This window comes from Pan paniscus, chromosome 16 (genome assembly GCF_029289425.2).
Source record: "Pan paniscus chromosome 16, NHGRI_mPanPan1-v2.0_pri, whole genome shotgun sequence".
Classification (NCBI taxonomy): Eukaryota; Metazoa; Chordata; class Mammalia; order Primates; family Hominidae; genus Pan; species Pan paniscus.
This window is the reverse complement of record NC_073265.2, coordinates 31,428,749-31,453,580: the sequence shown is the minus strand read 5'-3', so window position 1 is coordinate 31,453,580 and position 24,832 is coordinate 31,428,749. Positions and strand designations below refer to the sequence as shown.

The 24,832-nt window shown below is 40.8% G+C and overlaps 1 protein-coding gene across 5 annotated transcripts in view; it reads left to right on the top strand.

Moving 5' to 3' along the window:
- The first annotated feature begins 1,289 nt into the window (after positions 1 to 1,289).
- The window catches only part of VPS39 (VPS39 subunit of HOPS complex), a 49,712-nt gene continuing 26,169 nt past the window's right edge, over positions 1,290 to 24,832 (top strand). For 2 of the 5 annotated variants that reach the window (XM_003805610.5, XM_008973299.4), the window contains exons 1-7: positions 1,290 to 1,561; positions 9,641 to 9,706; positions 18,013 to 18,077; positions 18,406 to 18,448; positions 20,368 to 20,462; positions 21,720 to 21,818; positions 22,213 to 22,305. In XM_003805610.5, coding sequence (XP_003805658.1) covers positions 1,489 to 1,561; positions 9,641 to 9,706; positions 18,013 to 18,077; positions 18,406 to 18,448; positions 20,368 to 20,462; positions 21,720 to 21,818; positions 22,213 to 22,305 — 534 coding nt within the window. In that variant the 5' untranslated portion in view covers positions 1,290 to 1,488. Of the gene's footprint in view, positions 1,562 to 9,639; positions 9,707 to 17,474; positions 17,508 to 18,012; positions 18,078 to 18,405; positions 18,449 to 20,367; positions 20,463 to 21,719; positions 21,819 to 22,212; positions 22,306 to 24,832 lie in introns of those variants that run through there. The other 3 variants (XM_063596567.1, XM_063596569.1, XM_034938572.3) reach the window with 3 other exon arrangements.

Sequence of the window (24,832 nt, the reverse complement as noted above, 5' to 3'; positions counted from 1 at the left end):
TTTTGCTTTAAACCCAAATGCTTAATTTTTTGACCTATGATGTTTTCCTAGGGGGAAATTACCAGATATAGATCATTCTTGCAGCCCAAACTTTGTTGTTTTTTAAGTCTTCAAGGGGAATACTAAGGTAACCGCAGACAGTACAGGTCCCAGGTCCTATAGGAGGAAAAGCCATGACACCTTCCTAAAGGAATATTAGGATGTAAGACACAGCTTTGGAAAGTTGAATTGGTAGGAATGTGGTCATCAAATTAAAAGGAGGCTTATTTCACTGACTTCCAAGAGTTAGTGAATCATCTCTTGCCTAAACTCTTGCTACTCAAAATGTGATCCAGGGACCAGCAACATCTGGGAGATTTTTGGTGCTCAACTGAGGGTCTTACTCTGGTCCTACTGAATCAAAAGAGGCATTTTAACAATGTCTCTAGGTGATTTGTATGCACATTAAATTTGAAAAGCCTTGGCCTCAAATGGTGGTTCTCAGGGTAATTTTGCCTCCCAGAGGACATACAGCAAAGAGACATTTTTATACCTCTGTGGGGAAGATAACTGGCATCTGGTGTGGTGGGTGGAGGTTAGGGATGCTGTTAAACATCTTACATTGTACAGAACATGCCCCCTCCCCCAACAAGAAATTATCCTGTACTAAATGCCGGTAGTGCTATCGCTGAACAACCCTAGCCTAAAATGGTGGTTCTCAAGCTTTTAAGTGCATGGACTCACCTTGGGGTTTATTAAAACATAGGTTGCTGTTCCCTTCGAGTTTCAGATTCAGTAGAACTGGAATGGGCCTGAAACTTTGCATTTCTAACAAGTTCACAGGTGCTGCTGCTACTGCTGCTGTTGCTGGTCTAGAACCACTTTCAGAACCACTGGCCTAGAACAACCATGAAAGCATTAAGGTAAGGTGCTTGTACTAATTGGGATATAATGGTAATACTAAAGCTACCACTTATTGAGAGCTTAGTGTGTGTCAGGTGTTGCTAAGCACTCACGACACTAGGTCACAGGTATTTACAAAAATTTTGCAGATTAGCAAAGTATGGCATCGAAATACTAAATTTTCTAAATCACAGCTAATTTCCTAATTGGTAGATCTCCGTCTGAGGTCTGACGCCAAAGGCCGAGTTTTTAACCATCACGCCCACTGCCTAAAACAGTTCTAAGATTAAGAGTTTGTTCCTTCTACGGTAAGCCTATGGCTACTCGGGATGGAGTAGCTATGGGTCCAGAGTGACGATGGCAACTCAGCAACAAAGCAATTCCTTGAGAGCGCACCGGGAGGAAGGGGCGGGACTTCGGCTGCGGAAAAGGCGGGCCTAACTAGCAGGAAGTCCGGGGTTGACGATGGCTGTGTTGTTGAAGGACCTGTAGCCGGGGGGCTCCTGGCCGGATCCCGGTCTACCCTTAGCCCAGCCTCGTTCCGGACCCCAGCTTGGCCCGGAACACTCTGGGCGAGACGGCGGTGGCAACTCTCCGCTTGCCGCCATGCACGACGCTTTCGAGCCAGTGCCGATCCTAGAAAAGCTGCCTCTGCAAATCGACTGTCTGGCTGCCTGGGGTGAGCCGAGGGGCCGCGGGGCCGAGGCGGAGTCAGCACAGGAGCGGTCCGGATCTTTTCTGAGGCCGGGGAAGTGGACAGGCGTCCATCCGTGGGGGCTTCGGTTGGATGCTACACGAGAGGGGCTTGGGATGAGAGAAGGCAGAGAGATGACCACCGGCTATAGACATCGATGTCTGTGGGGCTACTTGGGTGATCCCAGTGATCCAGTCATTTAGGGGAGTTCCCCTTGCTTTTGCTCTCTGTGCAGAGTGGGAGGATGAGCTTTCCTTTTTAGTTGTGCTCAGCTTTGGCCCATTTTGATTCCCACGAAGACTTCATTTTAGAGGGTCAAAGCAGTAAGAAGTTCTCAGCCTGCCAGGGGCTTGAAGTTTTCCAGATGTTTGTGTTGTTTTCTAGATGAAAGTCAACCCTGGTTTTGGGGGCATTGAACAAGTTAACACCATATGCTTTTTTTCCCCCTTAGTGATCATTCGTTCATTTCTTATTCCTGTAGGAAACTCATGTAGTTAGCTAACCTTTGAATCTAGCCAAGCGGTTGATTACCTTATATCCAAAGTGTCCAAGTTACCTAACTGTAGGCGGAAGAGTTTCCAGACTGTCTTGAAACCTAACCCATAAAAACTAGCATAGTCCTTTTGGGATTGACTAGTGCAGAAGGCCGGGACAGACATCTCTTGTGTGCTCTGAAATACAAATGAAGGTTTCAGGGATAACGGTGAACATTGTGCTCTTATCCATGAGTGACTGGTTTGATACCAGCCGCCAAAGACCAAGGAAATCATTTCTAACTTTCCTCTTAATGTTTAGGTCCTAGAAATCAAGGACCATAAAAATATGATTCAGATCCCTTAATCAGATCTTATACTGAGCTAGATAGGTAACCATGATGTGCCTTATGGAATCTTGGTGGTGTCTGATACCATGTGCGTCAGCTGTTCACAGTGTCACCGAGTCATCCTTGCAGAGTTCTTCATGACTTCTGTAGGGTTCTTTCACGAAGAATTTTCATATTAATATGCACCCTTCCTCCTTTAGCAGCTCTGGGTCTCTTTAAAATCATACCTCCACAGTAAGCAGTTCTAGTCCTTTGGGTTAAGAGGAGAATCCTACTTCTCCAGACATCTCAAGAAAACCAATTTCTGTCGTTAAATGCTCTCATTAAACATTTAAATAGAGGAGGAGAAAAAGTTTTTAAATGGAAGACCTGACACTGCATGAAAGGATTAATTCCCCCATTGCTTCATCAGATATACTTATTAGGTGCCTACACGGGCCATTCTCTTTGCTTGGGACAGTAATACAATGATGAATAAGAAACAGTGCCTGTGCTCCTAGGACACACATTGGGGGACAAATACACGTGAACAGATTATAATACTAGAGACATATGCTGCCTATTATTGCAACATGGATGAGGGGGTACCCAACTCAGCTAAGGACATATGTTTCTGAAAGGGATTAATGCAGCTGTTGCTACACTTGACTTAGCTCGTCAGAATCCTTGACTCTGATCTCCTGTTGGACCATTAGCACATAGTGCTCCTAGACTCTCACCAACTCCACTTTGTCACAGTAAAGATTCCTTGCACCTGTGGTTTTCAGGAACACAGTTTTGAAACAATAGGTAGCTTTTGGCCTTCCTTGATCACCCACCGAACAGGAGAAATGCTCTTTGCTTCCTAAGGTGCTTAGGTACATATTAGGTTACAAGAGGCCATTAACTGCCTCCTGCTTCAAAAGTGCTTTATTTCCAGATTTGAGCAGCAGTAATTATTGCTCTTTCTAGTCATTACCCCTTTTTAACTACATTGTGCCTTTGGATGGAAAGTTCGTCCAGGAACTTCCAGAGGCAGGTCACACAGGGCCAAATAATATTTGAGGTGTAAATGTCTTAGAGACAACATACTCTGTCTCCTGGGAAATAGAAATCAGGAGAGAACATGATGAGGATGATTTCTTTCTAAACTCCAAAGTTGTATAATCCTGCTGCCTTTTCAGCATCTTCATTTGGATGTCTAGTAGCATAGCCAAAACCGTCCTTGATTCCTCTCCCCTCGAACATGCCTGTCCTCCTGTATCTTACATCTCAGCAAGTGGCATTTCTATTTACCTCTTTGACTAAAGCCAAAAGCTTTGGAATCGTTCTTGACTTCTTTCATTCTGTTTTACACTGTATCCCATCTATCAGCAAATCTTGTGTGTTCTACCCCTAGAATAAATCTGAAATCCAGTCATTTCTCTCTATCTTGATGATTACTACTCTTGAAGGCACCATCATCTGTCACCTGAATTACTGTAGTAGTCTTCTCATTGATCACCCTATATTTGCCAGTGTGCCATTTTCAATTTTTTATCTACCAGGTAGAGTGAACTTTGAAAACCTAAATCTGATTCCATCCTCTGCTCAAAACCCTCTCATGGTATCACATCACAACTAGAATAAGTTCCAAAGTTTTCACCCTGTCTGGCAACATCTGACATGATCAGGCCCTGGTTTCTTCCCTGTCTTCTGTGTACTTACCTCTCACTCCTTTCTGGTACCAGTCCCACACAGCCTTCCTTGTTCCATCAATGCACAAAGCACATACCCACCTCAGGGCCTTTACATTTGCTGTTTCCTTGGCCTGGCACTCACTTGCCTTTGTATATATGGTTCATTCCTCATTTCACTCAGTTCTCTGCTGAAATGTCACCCAAATCAGCAAAACCTTCCCTGTGTATCCTATATAAAAGAGATTGCCACATCCACCAATGTGCTGTTTTCTTAGCCTTATCTTCTAATCATGGGTCACCATCTACTGTTATTTTATATATTTAATTATTATTGCCTCTCTCACTCCACGTTAGAATATAAGCTCCCTCAGGGCAGTATCTTTGTTTTCTGCATTGCTATATCTGCAGTACCTAAAACGTTTCCTGACTCAATGGGTATTCATTAAATATATATTTAATGAATAATGTTAATATGAATAGTAATAGCTTGCAGTTGTTAAATGCTAATCTGTATTAGGCTTTTATAAAATAAGACTCCATTTTACAGAAGAAGGACCTAAGGCTTAGAAAATTTAAGAAATTTTTCCAAGGTCACATGTCCTGTAAATCATGTCTGCTTCTAGAGCCTGGTTCTCAAACTTGAATGTATATTCAAAGCCTGTAAAAAATGCAGACTTCACGTGTATATATGAGTATCTGTATGTCTATATATACATACATACCTATATTTTCCAGAGAAACAATGGAAAGATAAGTCAAAAATTACTAAAATGATGCCCATAGCAGAAGGGAGAAGAGAGGATAAAATGGACAATGATAGAAACTAGACTTTTCATCGTTTTAGCTTTGGAACTACATAAATGTTTCATAAAAACAAATAACAAAATTTAATTTAATTTAATTTAATTTAATTTAATTATTATTTTTTGAGACTGAGTCTCGCTCTGTTGCCCAGGCTGGAGTGCAGTGGTGCAATCTCAGCTCACTGCAACCTCCGCCTCCCAGGTACAAGCCACTGTCATGCCTCAGCCTCCCGAGTAGCTAGGATTACTGCCACCCACCACCATACCTGGCTTATTTTTGTAGTTTTAGTAGAGACGGGGTTTCGTCATGTTGGCCAGGCTGGTCTCAAATGCCTGACCTGAGGTGATCCGCCCACCTCGGCCTCCCAAAGTGCTGGGATTACAGGCATGAGCCACTTTGCCCAGCCAACAAGATTAAATTTTAAAATGTAAATTTCAGGGTACCACCTCAAAACCATTGAATCTGAATCTCCATGTGCAGGGCCCAGGAATGTGCATTTTTAGTAAATCCAGGTGATTCTAATGCAGCTAATTGGGGGCTTATGCCCAGATGAGAAGTACTGTTATTTGCCATGTTACCCAATGAAGGGAAGTGACTACTATCTTACTCATCTTTGTGTTCCCTGCAGTGGCCAGCATTGGGCCAGAAATGGAATTTATTACATGAAGTTGGACTGCATTGCACTGTTGGAAGGAGCTCCATTAGGGTAATTATGAGCAATAGGGCCTAGCCCTCCTTCTCAGGAGGAATTAAGTCCAACCTTGTGGCTCAGGGTTAGGCCGTCAGGAGTTTTTTAGGGCTGATACTGCTTTGCTTATGTGTGTGTTTTGTGTTTGCTTAGTATGTCTCACTTTCTGTTGTGTGTTACTGTATTGAGTCTCAGAAGGCACTGTCCATCCCATGCTGCGCGTGCTCTGCAGGCTTGTCATCCTCTGTGTTGTGCACAGCTTTGTTAAATAACGTGTCCTAGAGAGTGGAGGACCTAACATGGGACAGGTCCTCTGGCTGATGGCACATGTAATCAATCAGGTTGATATAAAAGTTTTCAGAGAATTTAATCCATCGGATTGATTCCCTTTTATGACCAGTAGAATAGACATTTTATTTTTTTAATTAATTAATTTTTTTTTTGAGGCAGAATTTCACACTTGTCACCCAGGCTGGAGTGCAATGGCACACAATCTCCACTCACTGCAACCTCCGCCGCCGGGGTTCAAGTGGTTCTCCTGTCTCAGCCTCCCGAGTACCTGGGATTACAGGTGCTCACCACCACACCTGGCTAATTTTTTTTTTTTTTGAGACAGAGTCCTGCCCCGTCACCCAGGCTGGAGTGCAGTGGTACAATCTCAGCTCACTGCAACCTCTCCCTCCGGGGTTCATGCAGTTCTCTTGCCTCAGTCTCCTGAGTAGCTGGGATTACAGGCACACACACCACCATGCCTGGCTAATTTTTTTTGTATTTTTAGTAGAGATGGGCTTCCACTGTGTTGGCCAGACTGGTCTTGAACTCCTGACCTCAGGTGATCTGCCCGCCTTGGCCTTCCAAAGTGCTGGGATTACAGGCATGAGCCAACCACACTCGGCCTAATTTTTATATTTTTTAGTAGAGACGGGGTTTCACTATGTTGGCCAGGCTAGTCTCAAACTCCTGACCTCCAGTGATTCGCCCACTTCGGCCTCCATGCCCGGCCCCTAGACATTTGATTTTTTAAAATGTTTTGGCATGTCTTAGTTTGGGTTCACAAGAAAAAAAAAAGTAAATTAAAAAATCTATTGGCAAGAAACATTTCAATAAAAATGGAAAATAGACTCTTGAATGTCATGTTTAGGAATTTGACTTCATATTTTGGTAGTGTAGCTTCACAGGATTTTTTAAGCCCCAGTGTGACAGCATCAGAGATCTGCTCTACGATAACTGACAGCAAATGCGAGAGAATGCATGGAGTGAATGAGACCAGTTGAAGGTGTCACAGGGGTCCCCAGAGAGACTCTATAGGAGGAGGCTGTCATGAGGTACCATTACAGGTAAAATTGATAGACCCTGGCCAACTTGGGAGGAAGCTGAGGCTATTAAAAGAGATAAAGAAAAGCAGGAACTGGCAGGGATTTGGGGGACAGAGTGGAGAGAGAAGGATGGGGAAGATGATGAACATTATGTTGGCCTTTTGTTTTGGTTATAGATTTTTATGTATGTTCTGAGTGGATTTTTAAAAAATTTCCACTTCATTTTATTTATATCTGAAATATCAGTGGGTGGCCTAAAAATCAACTTTAGTATTGCTAAATTGCTTGATATCATGACATCTATAAAGTTCTAAATATAGTATCTTTTACAAAACAAATATTGCAAAATGAATTCTTTTATTTTTTCATGTTCTGCTGCAGCATAAATCTCCAGCCTTCATTAGAGCTGCTGTTATTTCTGATTTCAACATTTTTTTGTGTGTGTGTGACCTGCCTTTCCTTTAAGACCCCAAATTAAAGAAAATAGAATCACTCTGTTTTTCTGGATGACTAAGAACATCATCCTGGAGAAATACTATTGATCCTTTGGATAAGGAATGTAGGTGCTGACCTGTTTTTATAAATATAACTACTGCCATTCAGACAACCTTTGGCTGACACCCATTTTTTTGACATGGGTGCCTTAGTAAGTACATCACAGCGTGTGGTTGGGAATCAAGACAAATTGGGGTTGGGATCCCAACTCTGCTGCTTGCCACATGTGTGACTCTGGAAAAGTTATATATTCCCTAGGCCTCAACTTCCTCATCTATAAAATGGGGATTTGAAAAAAGGACTTACTTCAAGGGATAGTTGTGAGGATTAGTGAAATAACAGATGCGTTTAGCATTTCCTGGAACACAATACATGCTCAATAAAAGTTATCTATTTGTACCATTATCCAAGATTTTATTTTACAGAGGTCAAGAATCAAGAGAGTTTATGAAAGGAATGAGTGACCTTTATGTTCTCAAAAAGCTAAGGAAGTATCTGTACATGCTTACCTTCCTTGAATGATGTAATATGGGTCTGTCAGGGTAATTATTTAAACTCTTTCTGAGCCTCTTTTTACCTAGACCAGTGCCTCCCAAAATGTGGTCCTTGAACCACCAGCATCAGCATCATCTGGGAAGTTGTTAGAAATGAAAATTCCTGGGCCTACTTTTAAACCTACTAAATCAGATGCTCCGGGGTAGAGCCTAGCATTCTGTATTTTAACAAACTCTCAAATAATTGTGATACACTAAAGTTTAAGAACCACTAGCCTAGACCATCTTTTAAAATGTACAATTTGGCTGGGCACAGTCGCTCACCCCTGTAATCCCAACACTTTGGGAAGCTGAAGGGGCATTGCTTGCGGTCAAGAGTTGGAGACCAGATTGGGCAATATTGTGAGCCCTCATCTCTATAAACATTTTTTAAAAAATAGCTGAACGTGGTGATGCACGCCTGTATTTCTCGCCACTCAGGAGGCTGAGGTGGGAGGATCACTTGAGCTAGGGAGGTGGAGGCTGCAGTGAGCCATGATCACACCACTGTTCTCTAGCCTGGGCAACAGAGTAGAACCCTATCTTAAAAAAATAAAAGTTAAAAAAAAGTGTACAGTTAAATGGTTTTTAGTACATTCACAGAGTTGTGCAACTATCACCACATTAAATTTTAGAACATATTCATCACTTTCAGAAGAAACTCAGTACTCATTAGTATTTACTTTCCATTTTCCCCCAAGCCCACCAGCCCTGGGCAACCACTAATCTTTCTACCTCTGTGGATTTGCCTACTCTGGACATTTCATATAAATGGAATCATGTGGCCTTTTGTCTGGCTTCCTTCAGTTAGCATCATGTTTTCAGGTCCATACTTCCTTTCTTTTCATTGTTAGCTAATATTCCATTATATAGACATGCCACATTTTGTTTATCCGTTCATCAGTTGGTGGACATTTGGTTTGTTTCCATCTTTTAGCTATTACAGATAATACTGCTGTGAACATTTGCGTACAAGTTTTTGTGTAGAATATGTTTTCATTTCTGTTGGGAGTGTACCCAGGAGTGGAATTGCTGGGTCCCAGGGTAACTCTGTTTAGCCTTTTGAGGAGCTGCTAGACTTTTCCAAAGTGGCTCTCCCATTTTACATTCCTGCCAGCAGTGTATGAGGATTCTAATTTCTTTATATTCTCATCAACACTTGTTATTAAATATTTTCTACTAGACTATCTTTTGAGATAATGAATTCTGTAAGCTTATTATGTTATGTCATTTATTTTCCTGAAAGTAAAAGCATTTGAAGGATGCCTCTTAGCTATTATTTCTGAGGTTGGATACCTGGTTTCACATTTGTACTTCCATTTTGTGATTTTATAAACTTTCATCATATTCTTTTTAGCAGAATTAAAAAATATATATCTAAAGATATATATCTTAATAAAAGTATATATAACAAAAAATAAAAATCATAATACTTTAATCTTAAAAATACAAAGCCCTTCTATCTTTTTTATTAGTTTAACATTAAAACAATTGAGCCAGGACATTTTTATCCTCTGATATGTCTAGCCTAGTAATTATTCAATAAATGTGTTTTTAAATGGTTGATTTTCAAACATGAGTATAAACATTCCTTAGCTTTGCAAAACACCTGCTATCAAAAGCAACTCATTTTCTTGACACATTGATTTCTGATTACAAGCCCCAGCTAAAAAAAATAGGGTTATACTCAAGCTGATTGACCTTTCTCAAAGCTGTTTTTTTTGTTTTTGTTTTTGTTTTTCCCCAGAGGAATGGCTTCTTGTGGGAACCAAACAAGGACATCTTCTTCTCTATAGGATTCGGAAGGACGTTGGTAAGTGCACATTGCTCATGCAAAAAAATAAGTTTTAATAGTCAGCTAGTATACAACTGTGAAATCAGTTATTCCTGGACCATTAAAAGAGAGATTGAAGGTTAGAGGGAGCACAGTGGGAAAATGGGGAGAAGACTTGAGAATGCCTAGGGTTTTTCTCCTCCAAATTGTATTGCCCTACCTGCATTTGGGAGGTGAGGATGAATTGCTGGTTTACTTATTACTGAATTACTTATTACTGGTAGTGAGTCTCTAAGAAAAGAGGAGGTGGTTGTTTTCCTCCTCTTTTCTTTGAGACTCACTACCAATAATAAGAAATACTACTAATGGGCATAAGCTTCCTGTATATATGGTGTGGTGGTAGGAAAAAAAATTAGGCAACATTGATTTAAAATATCTTGTTGGCTTATGAGGGGTAAAACAAGAAGAGAGGACCAGGGTTTGCCTTCATGTGCACTTCCCCCTGGCTGCGTGACTGTGAGCAAGTTCTTTCCAACATCAGTTTTCTATAAACTCTCTGCCCCACAAAGTTGTTGGGGCAGATGCAATAATAGGCTCGAAGAAACTGTGAAAACTGAAGTTCTAATCAAATGTGACTGTCAGTAATGTAGAGTAATAACTAAAGTATTTGAAATGTATTCTGTTAAAGAGTGTTTTTTATTGGGGCAGAAAGTACCTCACTGCCCTTCCTTGTTTTCATTTCTGTGCTCTCTTTATGGAGAATAGATGTGTTTAGGTATTATGCCCTGGAGCCACTCTACAGAAATCTGCAGTTAATTTCATACCCTTCAATATAATATATATTTCTCTGGTGAATAGCTTAAGAGATAGCTTAAGATAAATAGAGCTTTCTTGTGGAACCTGGAGCAAGGGTAACACTGGGGGAAAAAGCACCTTACTAGTGCACTCGGGAAAGAGAAGATATCCCGGTCAGTTTCTGCGGCAGGGTAAGAAAAGAAACCAGAGAACAAAATAGATAATTTATTTCGTTTCTAAGTTTTTCAACTGTCCTCTAAATCAGGGTCAGCAAACTTGTTCTGAAAAGGTCCAAAGAATAAATATTTTAGGCTTTGCAGTGTTGTTACTACTTAACTCTGCCTTTGTAACATGAAAGCAGCTGTAGGCAATATGTAATGAATAGGTGTGGCTATGTTCCAATAAAACTTTATTTACAAAAACATGCAAAGGCCTCAGTTAGGCCCTGGAGCAGTACATTGTTGATCTTTGTTTTAATGTTTTAAATTTTTAATTCTCATGGCCTGTGAAGTGGCTCATGCCTATAATCCCAGCACTTTGGGAGACTGAAGTAGGAGGAATGATTGAGGCCAGGAGTTAGAGGCCAGCCTGGGCAACACAGCAACACCCTGTCTACAAAAAATTAGCTGGATGTGGTGGCACGTGCTTATAATTCCAGCTGCTCTGGAGGCTGAGGTGAGAGGATCGCTTGAGCCCAGGAGGTTGAGGCTGCAGTGAGCTATGATCACACCATTGCTCTCCAGCCTCAGCAACAGACCTTGTCTCAAAAAAAAATTTCTTTTTTTAGTTCTCGGAGCCAAAATATTTGCGTTCTGTGATATTTGCCTGGTCTATAATTTTAAAATTAAGCTCACATTTTAATTTTAAAGCTAAAAATGCTTATCTTATTCAGCATTCAACAATTGTTTTTTGACTCTCTGCTTTGCTTTCAGATGTAAGTGGTGATCAGAAATTGAAAACAAGACTTTATAAATGAAGTCTCAACACAGTATAGACCTGAACTGGTAATATTAGTGTTAATCTGGCTTGGAACCCTGTGATCATTTTATCATGTCACCTTTGACAAATTAGTTAATGTTCCTGGGCCTTGGTTTCGCCATAGGTAGATTAAATATAGACAATTAGGAAATCAAATTCTGATTTGAAACTTTTCTTCAAGAAATGCCATTTTTCCCTATACTCTTGGTGAACAGTTTAGTTCTGGCCCAGATCTGGCCTGGTGTGGGCCAGAAATAGACCTGGGCCTGTGTGAATTAGTTCTAGGGTTAATTTGGTTTCCAGATTTGAGATATTTCAAGCCTAAATAGGTCTTTGGGTAGACTGTCTTTCTGAGGAAAGGGAGGGGATAATAGGGTCAAGAAAAGACTAGGGGTAGGGATCGTAGGCTCTGATCTGATCTGAGTCATTTCCCTGGAGCTCAGTTGAGCCAGTGACATTTTTATCCTCTGATATGTCTAGCCTAGTAATTATTCAATAAATGTGTTTTTAATTGGTTGATTCTAAAATATGAGTATAAACATTCCTCAATAGACATCTCTAGGCTTCATTCTGCTCCTTTATTTTTTGAGACAGGGTCTTGCTGTGTCGCCTAGGCTGGAGTGTAGTGGCGCTATCTTGGCTCACTGCAGCCTCAACCTCCTGGGTTCAAGCCATCCTCCCACCTCAGCCTCCCAGGTAGATGGGACCACAGGCACACACCACCATGCCCAACCCATTTTTGTATCTTTTTTTTTTAGCATTACTTAGATTTTTTTCTTTTTTTTTTTTTAGGTTTTTTTTTTCCACTTTTTTTTTATTATACTTTAAGTTCTAGGGTACAAGTGCACAACATGCAGGTTTGTTACATATGTATACATGTGCCATGTTGGTGTGCTGCACCCATTAACTCGTCATTTACATTAGGTATATCTCCTAATGCTTTCCCTCCCCCCTCCCCCCACCCCATGACAGGCCCCCAGTGTGTGATGTTCCCCTTCCTGTGTCCAAGTGTTCTCATTGTTCAATTCCCACCTATGAGTGAGAACATGCAGTGTTTGGTTTTTTTGTCCTTGCAGTAGTTTGCTGAGAATGATGGTTTCCAGCTTCACCCATGTCCCTACAAAGGACATGAACTCATCCTTTTTTATGGCTGCATAGTATTCCATGGTGTGTATGTGCCACATTTTCTTAATCCAGTCTATCATTGATGGACATTTGGGTTGGTTCCAAGTCTTTGCTCTTGTGAACAGTGCTGCATTAAACATACGTGTGCATGTGTCTTTATACTAGCATGATTTATAATCCTTTGGGTATATACTCAGTAATGGGATGGCTGGGTCAACTGGTATTTCTAGTTCTAGATCCTTGAGGAATTGCCACACTGTCTTCCACAATGGTTGAACTAGTTTACAGTCCCACCAACAGTGTAAAAGCGTTCCTGTTTCTCTACATCCTCTCCAGCACCTGTTGTTTCCTGACTTTTTAATGATTGCCATTCTAACTGGTGTGAGATGGTATCTCATTGTGGTTTTGATTTGCATTTCTCTGATGGCCAGTGATGATGATGATGAGCATTTTTTCATGTGTCTGTTGGCTGCATAAATGTCTTCTTTTGAGAAGTGTCTGTTCATATCCTTCGCCTATTTTTTGATAGGGTTGTTTGTTTTTTTCTTGTAAGTTTGATTTCTTTGTAGATTCTAGATATTAGCCCTTTGTCAGATGAGTAGATTGCAAAAATGTTCTCCCATTCTGTAGGTTGCCTGTTCACTCTGATGGTAGTTTCTTTTGCTGTGCAGAAGAAACTCTTTAGTTTAATTAGATCCCATTTGTCAATTTTGGCTTTTGTTGCCATTGCTTTTGGTGTTTTAGACATGAAGTCCTTGCCCATGCCTATGTCCTGAATGGTATTGCCTAGGTTTTCTTCTAGGGTTTTTATGGTTTTAGGTCTGACGTTTAAGTCTTTAATCTATCTTGAATTAATTTTTGTATAAGGTGTAAGGAAGGGATCCAGTTTCAGCTTTCTACATATGCCTAGCCAGTTTTCCCAGCACCATTTATTAAATAGGGAATCCTTTCCCCATTTCTAGTTTTTGTCAGGTTTGTCAAAGATCAGATGGTTGTAGATGTGTGGTATTATTTTTGAGGCCTCTGTTCTGTTCCATTCGTCTATATCTCTGTTTTGGTTCCAGTACCATGCTGTTTTGGTTACTGTAGCCTTGTAGTATAGTTTGAAGTCAGGCAGCGTGACGCCTCCAGCTTTGTTCTTTTTGCTTAGGATTGACTTGGCAATGTGGGCTCTTTTTTGGTTTCATATGAACTTTAAAGTAGTTTTTTCCAATTCTGTGAAGACAGTCATTAGTAGCTTGATGAGGATGGCATTGAATCTCTAAATTACCTTGGGCAGTATGGCCATTTTCACAATATGATTCTTCCTATCCATGATCATGGAATGTTCTTCCATTTGTGTCCTCTTTTATTTCGTTGAGCAGTGGTTTGTAGTTCTCCTTGAAGAGGTCCTTCACATCCCTTGTAAGTTGGATTCCTAGGTATTTTATTCTCTTTGAAGCAATTGTGAATGGGAGTTCACTCATGATTTGGCTCTCTGTTTGTCTGTTATTGGTGTATAAGAATGCTTGTGATTTTTGCATATTGATTTTGTATCCTGAGACTTTGCTGAAGTTGCTTATCAGCTTAAGGAGATTTTGGGCTGAGCCATTTTTGTATCTTTTGTAGAGATGGGGTTTCGCCAGATTGCCCAGGCTGGACTTGAATTCCTGGGCTCAAGTGATCTGCCCACCTCAGCCTCCCAAAGTTCCGGGACTACAGATGCGTGCCATCATGCCCAGTTAATTTTTGTACTATTTTAGAGACAGGGTTTCACCATGTTGGCCAGGCTGGTCTGGAATTCCTGACCTCAAGTGATCCGCCCGCCTCGACCTCCCAAAGTGCTGGGATTACAGGCATGAGCGACTGTGCCCAGCCCAGTCTACTCTTATTTTGAACTGAGAGGGCTTAGATTTGTTCATGTCTGAGGCCTTTACAACTCTAGGTTTATTTCAGTCATGCTGTCATCCTAGAGCAGTGTTCTGAAAGTGTGGTCTCTAGACCCTTGGGGATCCTCAAGATCCTTTCAGAGGACCTACAAGGACAAAACCAAGTTTGCAGAAACACTAAAACATTTCGTTTTTTTTTTTTTTCCACTGTATTGACATTTACAATGATGGTGCAAAAGGAATGGTAATTAAAACTGGTTAGCACCTGAACACAAATCAGAACAGTAGTACCTAACTTCAAATAGAGACTTTTAAAAAAAAACGAGAAAAACAGTGGTACCAAGCTGTACTGATGGTCATTGTGTAATTCTCACCATGTGCTCACAGTGGGTTTTGTTTGTTTTTTTGAGATGGTCTCATTCTGTCACTCAAACTAGAGTGCAGTGGCGCAATCATGACTCACTGCAACCTATAACTCCTAGGCTCAGGCGATCCTCCCGCCTCAGCCTCTCAAGCAGCTAGGACTACCGGCACGCACCAGCATGCCCAGATAGTTTTTTCACTTCTTGTAAAGATGAAGTGTCTCTTCTTGCCCAGGGTGGCCCCAAACTCCTTGCCTCAAGTGATGGGTTTTATTTATTTATTTATTTTTTCTTTTCTTTTTCTTTTTTTTTTTTTTTGAGACGGAATTTCACACTTGTCTTCTAAGCTGGAATGCAATGGCATAATCTCGGCTCACTGCAACCTCCCCCTCCCAGGTTCAAGCAATTCTCATGCCTCAGCCTCCTGAGTAACTGGGATTACAGGCGCCCACCACCATGCCTGGCTAATTTTTGTATTTTCAGTAGAGACAGGATTTCACCATATTGGCCAGTCTGGTCTTTAACTCCTGACCTCAGGTGATCTACACCTGGGAGGTTTCTCGGCCTCCCAAAGTGCTGGGATTACAGGCGTGAGCCACCACACCTGGCCAGTTTGTTTTTGTTTTTGTTTTTTTTTAAAGCTAGTTTCACTTAAAAATGTTCTTGGTTAGGCAGTACAAGTTATTTTTATTGTATTTTGACTTTTGGCAACATATCTTTTTAGTAATCTCATATGATATAATGGGAAGTACACATAAAGCACTTCTGCTGTGTGCTAGGGTGTGAAGTCCGATAGCTGTCTCAAGGGAAAAATGCTTATGTGATTGAGTTACGAGCTAAACTGGCTACTTTTTTCAGGGAGTATTATTTTTGTTTGAAAGAATGACAGGTTGTGGTTTTTTCAGACCATTTAGATATTTGGCTTTTTTTTTTTTTTATGAACAAAGGGAATCTGTTACTTTAAGGTAAACAACTGGCAGTATTTGTTGTGAATGATAAAGTTAGAGCTTTTAAGAAAAAAAATAGAATTATGGAAAACTTGTGTTCACTCCCCTGAGTGTGACAGCTTCTCCATAATTAAAGTTTTTTTCTGATGAGATTGGGTGTGATAATAATGAGTGTCATTTTTTAACATCCTATAATGAAATGTAGGTCTGGATTGGAAAATCTGCATAACTCAGTGAACCAGTATTTTCCAAATGACTAATGCATGAAGTTTTAAAATCATGTATGAGTAAAAAATACATTCAAAGTGTAAGGTAGACCAATGTTTTTTGACGTAACAGGAAATGAAAAGTTCATTGACAGGTGTGAGATTTCGCTTTACAAGAAATTACATTTGTTAAGTGTTGGTGTAGTATCAAAGAAGAATCTGAAAAATCTATTAAAGTACTTTTCCCTTTTCAACTATGTATCTATATGAGGACAGATTTTTTGTCATATACTTCAACCAAAACAAATTAAATTATCAAAACAGATTAAATGCAGAAGCAGATGTGGGTTCTTACTTATGGGGTTATTATTGTTATTTTTAAATACATACATGTTTTTAAATGTATGTATTTAAATTTCTAACATAAATATTCATGTATATAACCCCCAAAAAAGTTCTTTGAGGTCCTCAGTAATTTTTAAGATTATCAAGATTTTGAGACAAAAAAGTTTAAGAATCTCTGCCTTAGAAAATTCTATTTGTAAAGAGAATTATAGGCCGGGGGCAGTGGCTCACTCCTGTAATCCCAGCACTTTGGAAGGCCGAGGTGGGTGGATCACCTGAGGTCGAGAGTTCAAGGCCAGCCTGGCCAGCATGGTGAAACCCTGTCTCTACTAAAAATACAAAAATTAGCCGGGCATGGTGGCACATGCCTGTAATCCCAGCTACTCCAGAGGCTGAGGGCACGAGAATTGCTTGAACCCGGGAGGTGGATGTTGCAGTGAGCTGAGATTGCACTACTGCACTCCGGCCTGGGCAACAGAATGAGACTCTGTCTCAAAACAAAACAAAACAAAAAAACAAGAAAAGAGAAGTATTAAATGCAATAATAGGACGCTTTCAAGTGTAGGAAGTGTCTGAATTGTTTTTTTTTCTCATGAAATGTAACAGCAGAATACCAGGGCACACTCCCTGCAACTTTAGGGCCCTTTCTTTATCCCCTCTGCTGAGGGACACATGGAAGAAGTAAGACCAGCTTTGGTGGCATGAGTTCTTATGGCTGCCCCAAAGAGTCTCCCTGATTTCCAGAGGGCAAGGGCAGAGCTAGCTGTGGGGAAGAACTCAGGTCAGCAGTGCGAGCATCCTGTCCATGAAGTAGAAGGCAGGTAGCAGGGCGTGGGTTCAGAGCACAGGCTTTAGAGTCAGCCTGGATTTGCTTGTAGGCTCCCTCACTGGCTGTTACCTAACTGCTTTACCCCTCATGCCCCTCAAATATGAGCTTGGAATAATAATACCTACTTCTTGGGAGTAGTTGTGAGTTTACAGAAAAAAAATATATAAATTTTTAAACCCAGAACCCAGTATGTAGTTATTGCTTCATGATAGCTGCTCTGATGATGATGATGATAATTATTCTCTTTTTGACTCATTGGTGACTTTTGAGGCTGAATATTTTTGTCATCCCCAGCAAGGCTGAATTCACATGTTTTTATGGTATATAACTTTCTTCCACTTTTTTGTAACAGTGCCAGCAGATGTAGCATCACCTGAAAGTGGCAGTAAGTGTAGACGCATTGAATTGCTTTAGCTCTGGAGATGGGTTTGAGTGTTTGCTCTGTCTCCGTGATACAGAACTTAGTTAGAATAGTTGCTGGAAATTAGTTGGTCTAGATCTAAGGATGCTTTGGGCTGGGTTTCATGGCTTGGGCTCTTATATTTGACTGTTACTTTTTACACCCTTCCTTGTGGAACACTTTGCCAAGGTACTGATTTTGCAAGATAAGATCTTCAGACTCACGAGTACCTTGCCGCTTCAGTGAACTTTGTGTGATCCTTTCTGCTGATGCCGAGTGAAGGTGCATGAAACGCTCTGCTCTAAAATTGGAGTTGAAAGCATCTTATAGTGCTTGTAAGAGAGCTGGCTATTTAGATCTCTGATTTTTAGTCTTTCAGGAACTTCTAAAGATTTATGTATGAGAGCAGTATGGAGCAGTATTTTTCTAGTAGTGGTTTTTCTATGTATCCCTGTATTTGGAACTACCAATGTTTATTTCTTTTCCATAGGTTGCAACAGATTTGAAGTGACACTAGAGAAATCCAATAAGAACTTCTCCAAAAAGATTCAGCAGGTAAGCAGTGATGGCAGTCCTTACAAGAATATTTGACTTACATGAGACCCTGTCAGACTAGAACTTTGGTAATGTTATTTATTAACTCTGAATCCTCTTCTCTTTGACCTTCCATTTATGCAGGAGTGTCTGCTCATATATCATGTGCCTGAGATTCTCTCTCACAAGCAGAAATGATAATCACAGAAATTATAATGCCCAGAAAAATCAGTGAGATCCCTGTAACTGGATAGGCTCCGTGGTCCCTTTTTAGTACTGTTACTGAATGAACATTTGCTAAACCTTGTCAGAAATGTTTAATTGGGTCTCATGATTTGCTATTTTCCAGATCCATGTGGTTTCCCAGTTTAAGATTCTGGTCAGCTTGTTAGGTAAGAAAAGGAGTTGCATTTGTATCCTGTATCTAACAAGAAAAGATATGACCTAATTAATCCTTTCATGGTTAATTTGATAGTGGTTACTTAACAATGAACTGACGTGTTCCAAACCTGGTATAACAGGGTACATGGTTAATAAAGGCAGCAGCATCCTCTATAGACTCGAACTCTTCTCTCCAAGGAGTCTCACTTTATTCATTCATTCGTTCATTGATCAAATATTTATTGAGCCTATTCTATGCAAAGTCTGGACTAGACATTCGGGATACCAAGTTCAGTGAGACATGGTTGCTATCTTTGAGACTTACATTCTGATTATGAAGACTAAATGACAGGAAGTAATCACGATACGATGTGGTAAGTTAACAGTGAAAATTTATAAAAAGTGTTGTGGAATCTTGGTAATGGGAGGGACTATATTGTCTAGTAGATAACTAGACTTTCAGTAGGAAAAGAGGCCAGCAGCGTATCACAAACACAGGGAACAACTAGAACAAAGGCCTTGAGATGTGGCAGTTTGTGGCAAATTGTTTATTGTGGCCAGACTAAGGATATGTGGTGGAGATTGGCAGGATATCAGGTAAGAGACAGAGCAGGGCTACACTTTTGAGGCCCTCATGTGAAAAACCATGGTTTCATAGAAAGCAGCCAGTGAGGCCTTTTCTGGACATGCAGGGGACTAGCAGCTGATCTCACACTTTGCGCTGTTGACCCTGGGGCCCAAAGAGTAAAATCATGTTAAATGTTGTTCCTGGGTCCACAGATAAACATCTGAGGTAACTTAATCTTCATGACTAAAACTAGATATGAGGCCCAGGTAAAATGATTATTTTGATTGCTTTGCTAGGAAAGAAATCATTGCCATGGGTTAGTAGAAAATGCACAGGGGATTTCCCTTTTCTAATTGGAGCCTCCTAATGTGAGTAGCTTTGAAAGCCATTTCTTGTATAAATACTGCATCATAATATTTCAGACTTGAAATGGACAGAGTATAAGAGTGCTTTGGACTGGGTGCAGTGGCTCACACCAGTAATCCCAGCACTTTGGGAGGCTAAGGCAGGAGGATCACTTGAGTCCAGGAGTTTGAGACCAGCCTGGGCAACACAGGGAGACCTCATCTCCACAAAAAATAAACAAAATTAGCCAGGTGTGGTGGTGCATGCCTGTAGTCCTAGCTACTCAGGAGGCTGAGGTAGGAGGATCACTTGAGTCTCAAGGAGGTTAAGGCTGTAGTGAGCTGAGATCATGCCCCTTTTGTTGATGCACTCTAGCCTGGGCAACAGAGTGAGACCGTGCCTCAAAAAAAAAAAAAAAAAAAAAAAAAAAGAGTGTTTTGGAAGTGAAAGATCTCTTTTACTCAAGTCAGCCCCAATTTTTTTTTTTTTTTTTTTTTGAGACGGAGTCTCACTCTGTCTCCCAGGCTGGAGTGTAGTGGTGCAGCCCTGGCTCACTGCAACTTCTGACCCCCTGGGTCAAGGGATTCTCCTGCTTCAACTCCCTGAGTAGCTGGGATTACAGGCACCCACCACCATGCCCAGCTGATTTTTGTATTTTTAGTAGAGACAGGGTTTCACTGTGTTACCCAGGCTGGTCTCAAACTCTTGACCTCAAGTGATCTGCCTGTCTCAGCCTCCCAAAGTGCTGGGATGACAGGTGTGAGCCACCATGCCAGGCCAAGCTCAAATGTTTAAGGAAGAAAATATCCAAGTTTAGAAGACCAAGTGACCTCTTAAATGCTTTGTACTGGTTATAGGTGAGAATGAATCATCCTAGTGAAACTGAAGGGACATCTTCAACCAACATCTGCCATTTGCTTCTTCTAGATGTTAACACAGTTACTTTTTTTGCCTCGATAGTGGCTATGCTAGAGAATTATGATCATTGATCCTGATGTTATACCTCCTCCCAAACAGAAAATAACATTTATGTCCATGACCTATTGACATTTCAACAAATCACTACGGTTTCAAAGGCAAAGGGAGCATCACTGTTTACTTGTGACCTCCAGGTAAGTTTACCCAAGATGAAATTTGGCTTTATGCTTTAATCAATACAGTCTTTCCTACATCATTCCTACCATTAGATGGGAAGAATGACACTGATGATCCATACCCAACAGAGACTCCAAAGATTATTTATTTATTTATTTTTTTCCTGAGATAGAGTCTTGTTCTGTCGCCCAGGCTAGAGTGTAGTGGCACGATCTCGGCTCACTGCAACCCCTGCCTCTTGGGCTCAAGTGATTCTCTTGCCTCAGCCTCCTGTGTAGCTGGGACTACAGGTGTGCACCACCACGTCCGGCTATTTTTTGTATTTTTTTAAATTAGAGATGGGGTTTCACCATGTTGGCCAGGCTAGTCTCGAACTCCTGACCTTAGGTGACCTTGGCCTCCCAAAGTGCTGGGATTACAGGCATAAGCCACTGCACCCGGCCCAAAGAGAATATTTAATTGTGTTAGAGAAATTTCTCTATTGGTGCATAGTGTGAAGTTGAAGCGTTTGCATTCCCTGTGCGTGGGTTAATGAGAATCTAATACTATTGGCAAGAGGCAGCTAACCGAGGACAAAAACTCTCATCCTGGACAAACCATTATTGGGAAAGCAAGACTGTAACAATATCATGAAGATAATTATAAGACATTAAATGGACTCTTGTTCTAAACATATCACTGAGGTCTTTGTCATTAGGGACTTTTCGTTGTTCAGAAAAGATATCTCTCTTTATTTTTGCCAATTTATCATTCTTGCATTCTTCAGAATCTGCCTCACCCCTCTCTCTACTCAACTTACCATTTTTTAGCATTTATGTTCTACATTGACACTGCATCATTTTATGCTTAGGAATACTCTTTTCCTTGCTCTTTAAAGGCTTAAAAGTGGGCTTGATGTCACTGGCACATGGTCACCCTTGACCCAGCATGCATTGACAGCCAGGAGCAAGAAACATTTAAGAGCAAAAAGGAGGGAGGAGTTATATAGGGGAAGGACTGCCCCAGGATTTTCTCCTCTGAATTGTGAATGTCCATGTGATTTGCTGGTGCTGTGGTCTTTGGCTGGCAACCCTTCGGGAGGAAGTGTTCCTCAGTCACTTGTTGCTTAGCGCATCTTAGAGAATGGTGTTCTGCTCAGCTTTCCTGGCAGGATGACTGTGTTACAGGGAATTTTCAGATTAGTAGCAATTTCAAGGTAGACAATCTCTAATTTAGTTATCACTCAGTTAGAGAGAGTCATTGTATTTTCATTTGCTCTGCATGTCTCCTCCCAGCACACAGAGACCGGTGAGGAGGTGTTACGGATGTGTGTGGCAGTAAAAAAGAAGCTGCAGCTCTATTTCTGGAAGGACAGGGAATTTCATGAATTGCAGGTAAGTCCACTGTTCCTTGGTCCATGGTTGGGTGGGAGCTGCTGCAGTGGCTCGGTTCTAGTGAAGTTCAGGACTCCAGTCTTGTCATTCTACGCAAATGAATACTCTGGTATGAAGTGCATGAGAGCTTGTTGATGCCTACTTGTAATATGATTCTACAGTGTTTTTATAGATTGGTTTATTTCAAAGTGGGTTTTCACCTTTTCCAAATGTACGTTGTCCAGTTCATGGACTTGTATTTTTATTAAGGGTAGTTTCCTGGCCTTGTGCCTGTAGAATTGTGCCCGATGAGGGTGAGGGTTGTTTTGCAGAATGGAGGTTGCAGAATAACAGGAAAGTCATGATTTTTTAAAAAAATATTTATTTCATTCAGATCCTTGCTCTCTTTTTTCAGGGGGACTTTAGTGTGCCAGATGTGCCCAAGTCCATGGCGTGGTGTGAAAATTCTATCTGTGTGGGTTTCAAGAGAGACTACTACCTAATAAGGGTAAAATCTTATTATTTTGCAAATATCATTAGTTTATCTTGGGGAAGATGATTATCTATCTGCTCCGAACTCCAGGTCAAGCGACCACTTTAAGTAGAGCTTTTGGCATAACAGGATTTGTTATTTGTATGTGTAGTTATCATTCATGCTCAGCATTTTTCACAAATAGGATATCTTTGTAACTTAAGTCAGTCCAAGAGTCAACGCTCAGTTCTTTACGTAATGATGATCCACAGTGTGTATTTTACTATTGGGACAGATAATGAAGGCTGTTTGCCTCTGTCCAGTGGATCATCATGGACTGCTATCCTAAGGCTTCAGTGCTTAGGAATTTTAAACTAATTTTAGTATAAACTTAAGTATTTTTAAGACTTTGAGTTTCCTCTCCTGCCGTCAAATCTTTTTGTATATTTGTACTAAAAGTGATTCTCACTATTTTTTTAAATTTCAAAAGCCACGTGTTTTTACACGTGTTTATTACAGAAAATATAGATCAGGAGATAAAGGAAGTGCAAATCAACCATAGTCCCCCCACTCAGAAATAGTCACTGCCAACTTCTTGGTATATGAACTTCCATCCTATTTGTAAAAATACAATGCTATACAATTGTTTTATGACCTGTGTTTTCTCTTAACATAAGTTGTAAATATCCATGACATTGTTTTTCTCCAATATGCATACTATATGTAGAAAAGATTGATACACTGTTCATTTCATTGAATAATCTAAATCTCTTAGCTTCACACCCCTTGTAATTCAGACATGGCAATTCTAGAAGCCTTTCTCTCTATCTTCCACTGGTTGAGCTCTTCATTGGTTATTTTATTTTATTTTATTTTATTTGAGACAGGGTACCCCTCTGTCACCCAGGCTGGAGTGCAGTGGCAGGATCTTGGCTCACTGCAACCTCCATCTCCTGGGCTCAAGCAATCCTCCCACCTCAGCCTCCCAGGTAGCCCAGATGCCTACCACCATGCTCAGCTAATTTTTGTATTTTTTTTTTGTATTTTTGTAGAGATGGGGTCACAATATGTTGCATAGGCTGGTCTTAAACTCCTGGGCTCAAGCAGCCCTCCTGCCTCAGCCTCCCAAAGTGCTGAGATTACAGCCACCATGCCTGGCCCCATTGTTATCTTGTTAATATATTTGTTCCATCTTTGTGTCATTTGAATATCCTAATTTTATCAGCATCAGAGTTGCAGACTCCTGGAGGAGTCACTGCTGTGCCACTGACTCAATAGCAAGTAGGCCTACAGATGGTGAGAGAGCGCACAAGGAATAAGGGAACTGAGCAAAAGCTGGACTTAAGGCTCTCAGTTCTCTGACTGCTTTGGATGCTGACATCACCTTCAGGGTGGGAAACCTTGCTTTAGGACCAGGCTATTCAGAAATTACTTATTTACATACAGTAAAATTTATTCTTTTTGGTGTACAGTTCTGTGTTTTGACAAATGCTTAGATTTATGTGACTAATGCCACAATCGAGATTCACAACACTACCATCACCCCCCAAAATTCCCTCATATTGAAGTCAGCCTCTCCTTCTGTTCCTAGACCTCTGGTAACCACTCATCTGTTCTTCATCTCCTATAGCTTTGCCTTTTCCAGAATGTCATATAAATTGAATGACACAATATGTAGGCTTTTGAGTCTGGCTTCTTTCACTTAGCAGAATGCACTGGAGATTTATCCATGTTGTTGTGTGTGTTAACAGTTTATTCTTTTTCATGGCTGAATAGTAGTCTATGGCAAGGTGTTTGTTTATCCATTCATCAGTTGATGGACAAAGTTGATTTCGGCCAGGCGCAGTGGCTCACACCTTTAATCCCAGCACTTTGGGAGGCCGTGGCGGGTGGATCACGAGGTCAGGAGATTGAGACCATCCTGGCTAACACGGTGAAACCCCATCTCTACTAAAAATACAAAAAAAAAAATTAGCCTGGCGTGGTGGCACACGCCTGTAGTTCCAGCTACTCAGGAGGCTGAGGCAGGAGGATTGTTTGAACCCAGGAGGCGGAGGTTGCAGTGAGCTGAGATTGTGCCACTGCACTCCAGCCTGGGCGACAGAGCAAGACTGTCTCCAAAAAAAAAAAAAAAAAAAAGTTGTTTTCAATTTTTAGCAATTTTGAATAAGCATCTAAGACATTTGCATACAAGTGTTTGTGTAAACATACATTGGCATTCCTGGGCAAATGCCTGGGAATGGGATTGCTGGGGCATATGGTAAGTGTATCTTTAAGGGGCATATGGCAAGTGTATCTTAAACTTTGTAAGAAACCAACAAACAAAACAGCTGCACCATTTTGCATTCCCACCAGCAGTGAATGCGAGTTCTAGTTGCTGTGCATTCTTGCCAGCACCTGGCATTGTCAGTTGCCAGGCTAGATGCTTTCCTTTGCATTAGAGAACGGGTTTTACATTGTGATAACAACGGTTATTATAATAAACTCTGTAACATTTTCTTATGTCAAACAAGGAATATTATTGGCTTCTCTAGGTTTCGGGTTCTATCTGGATTTTTCCTGT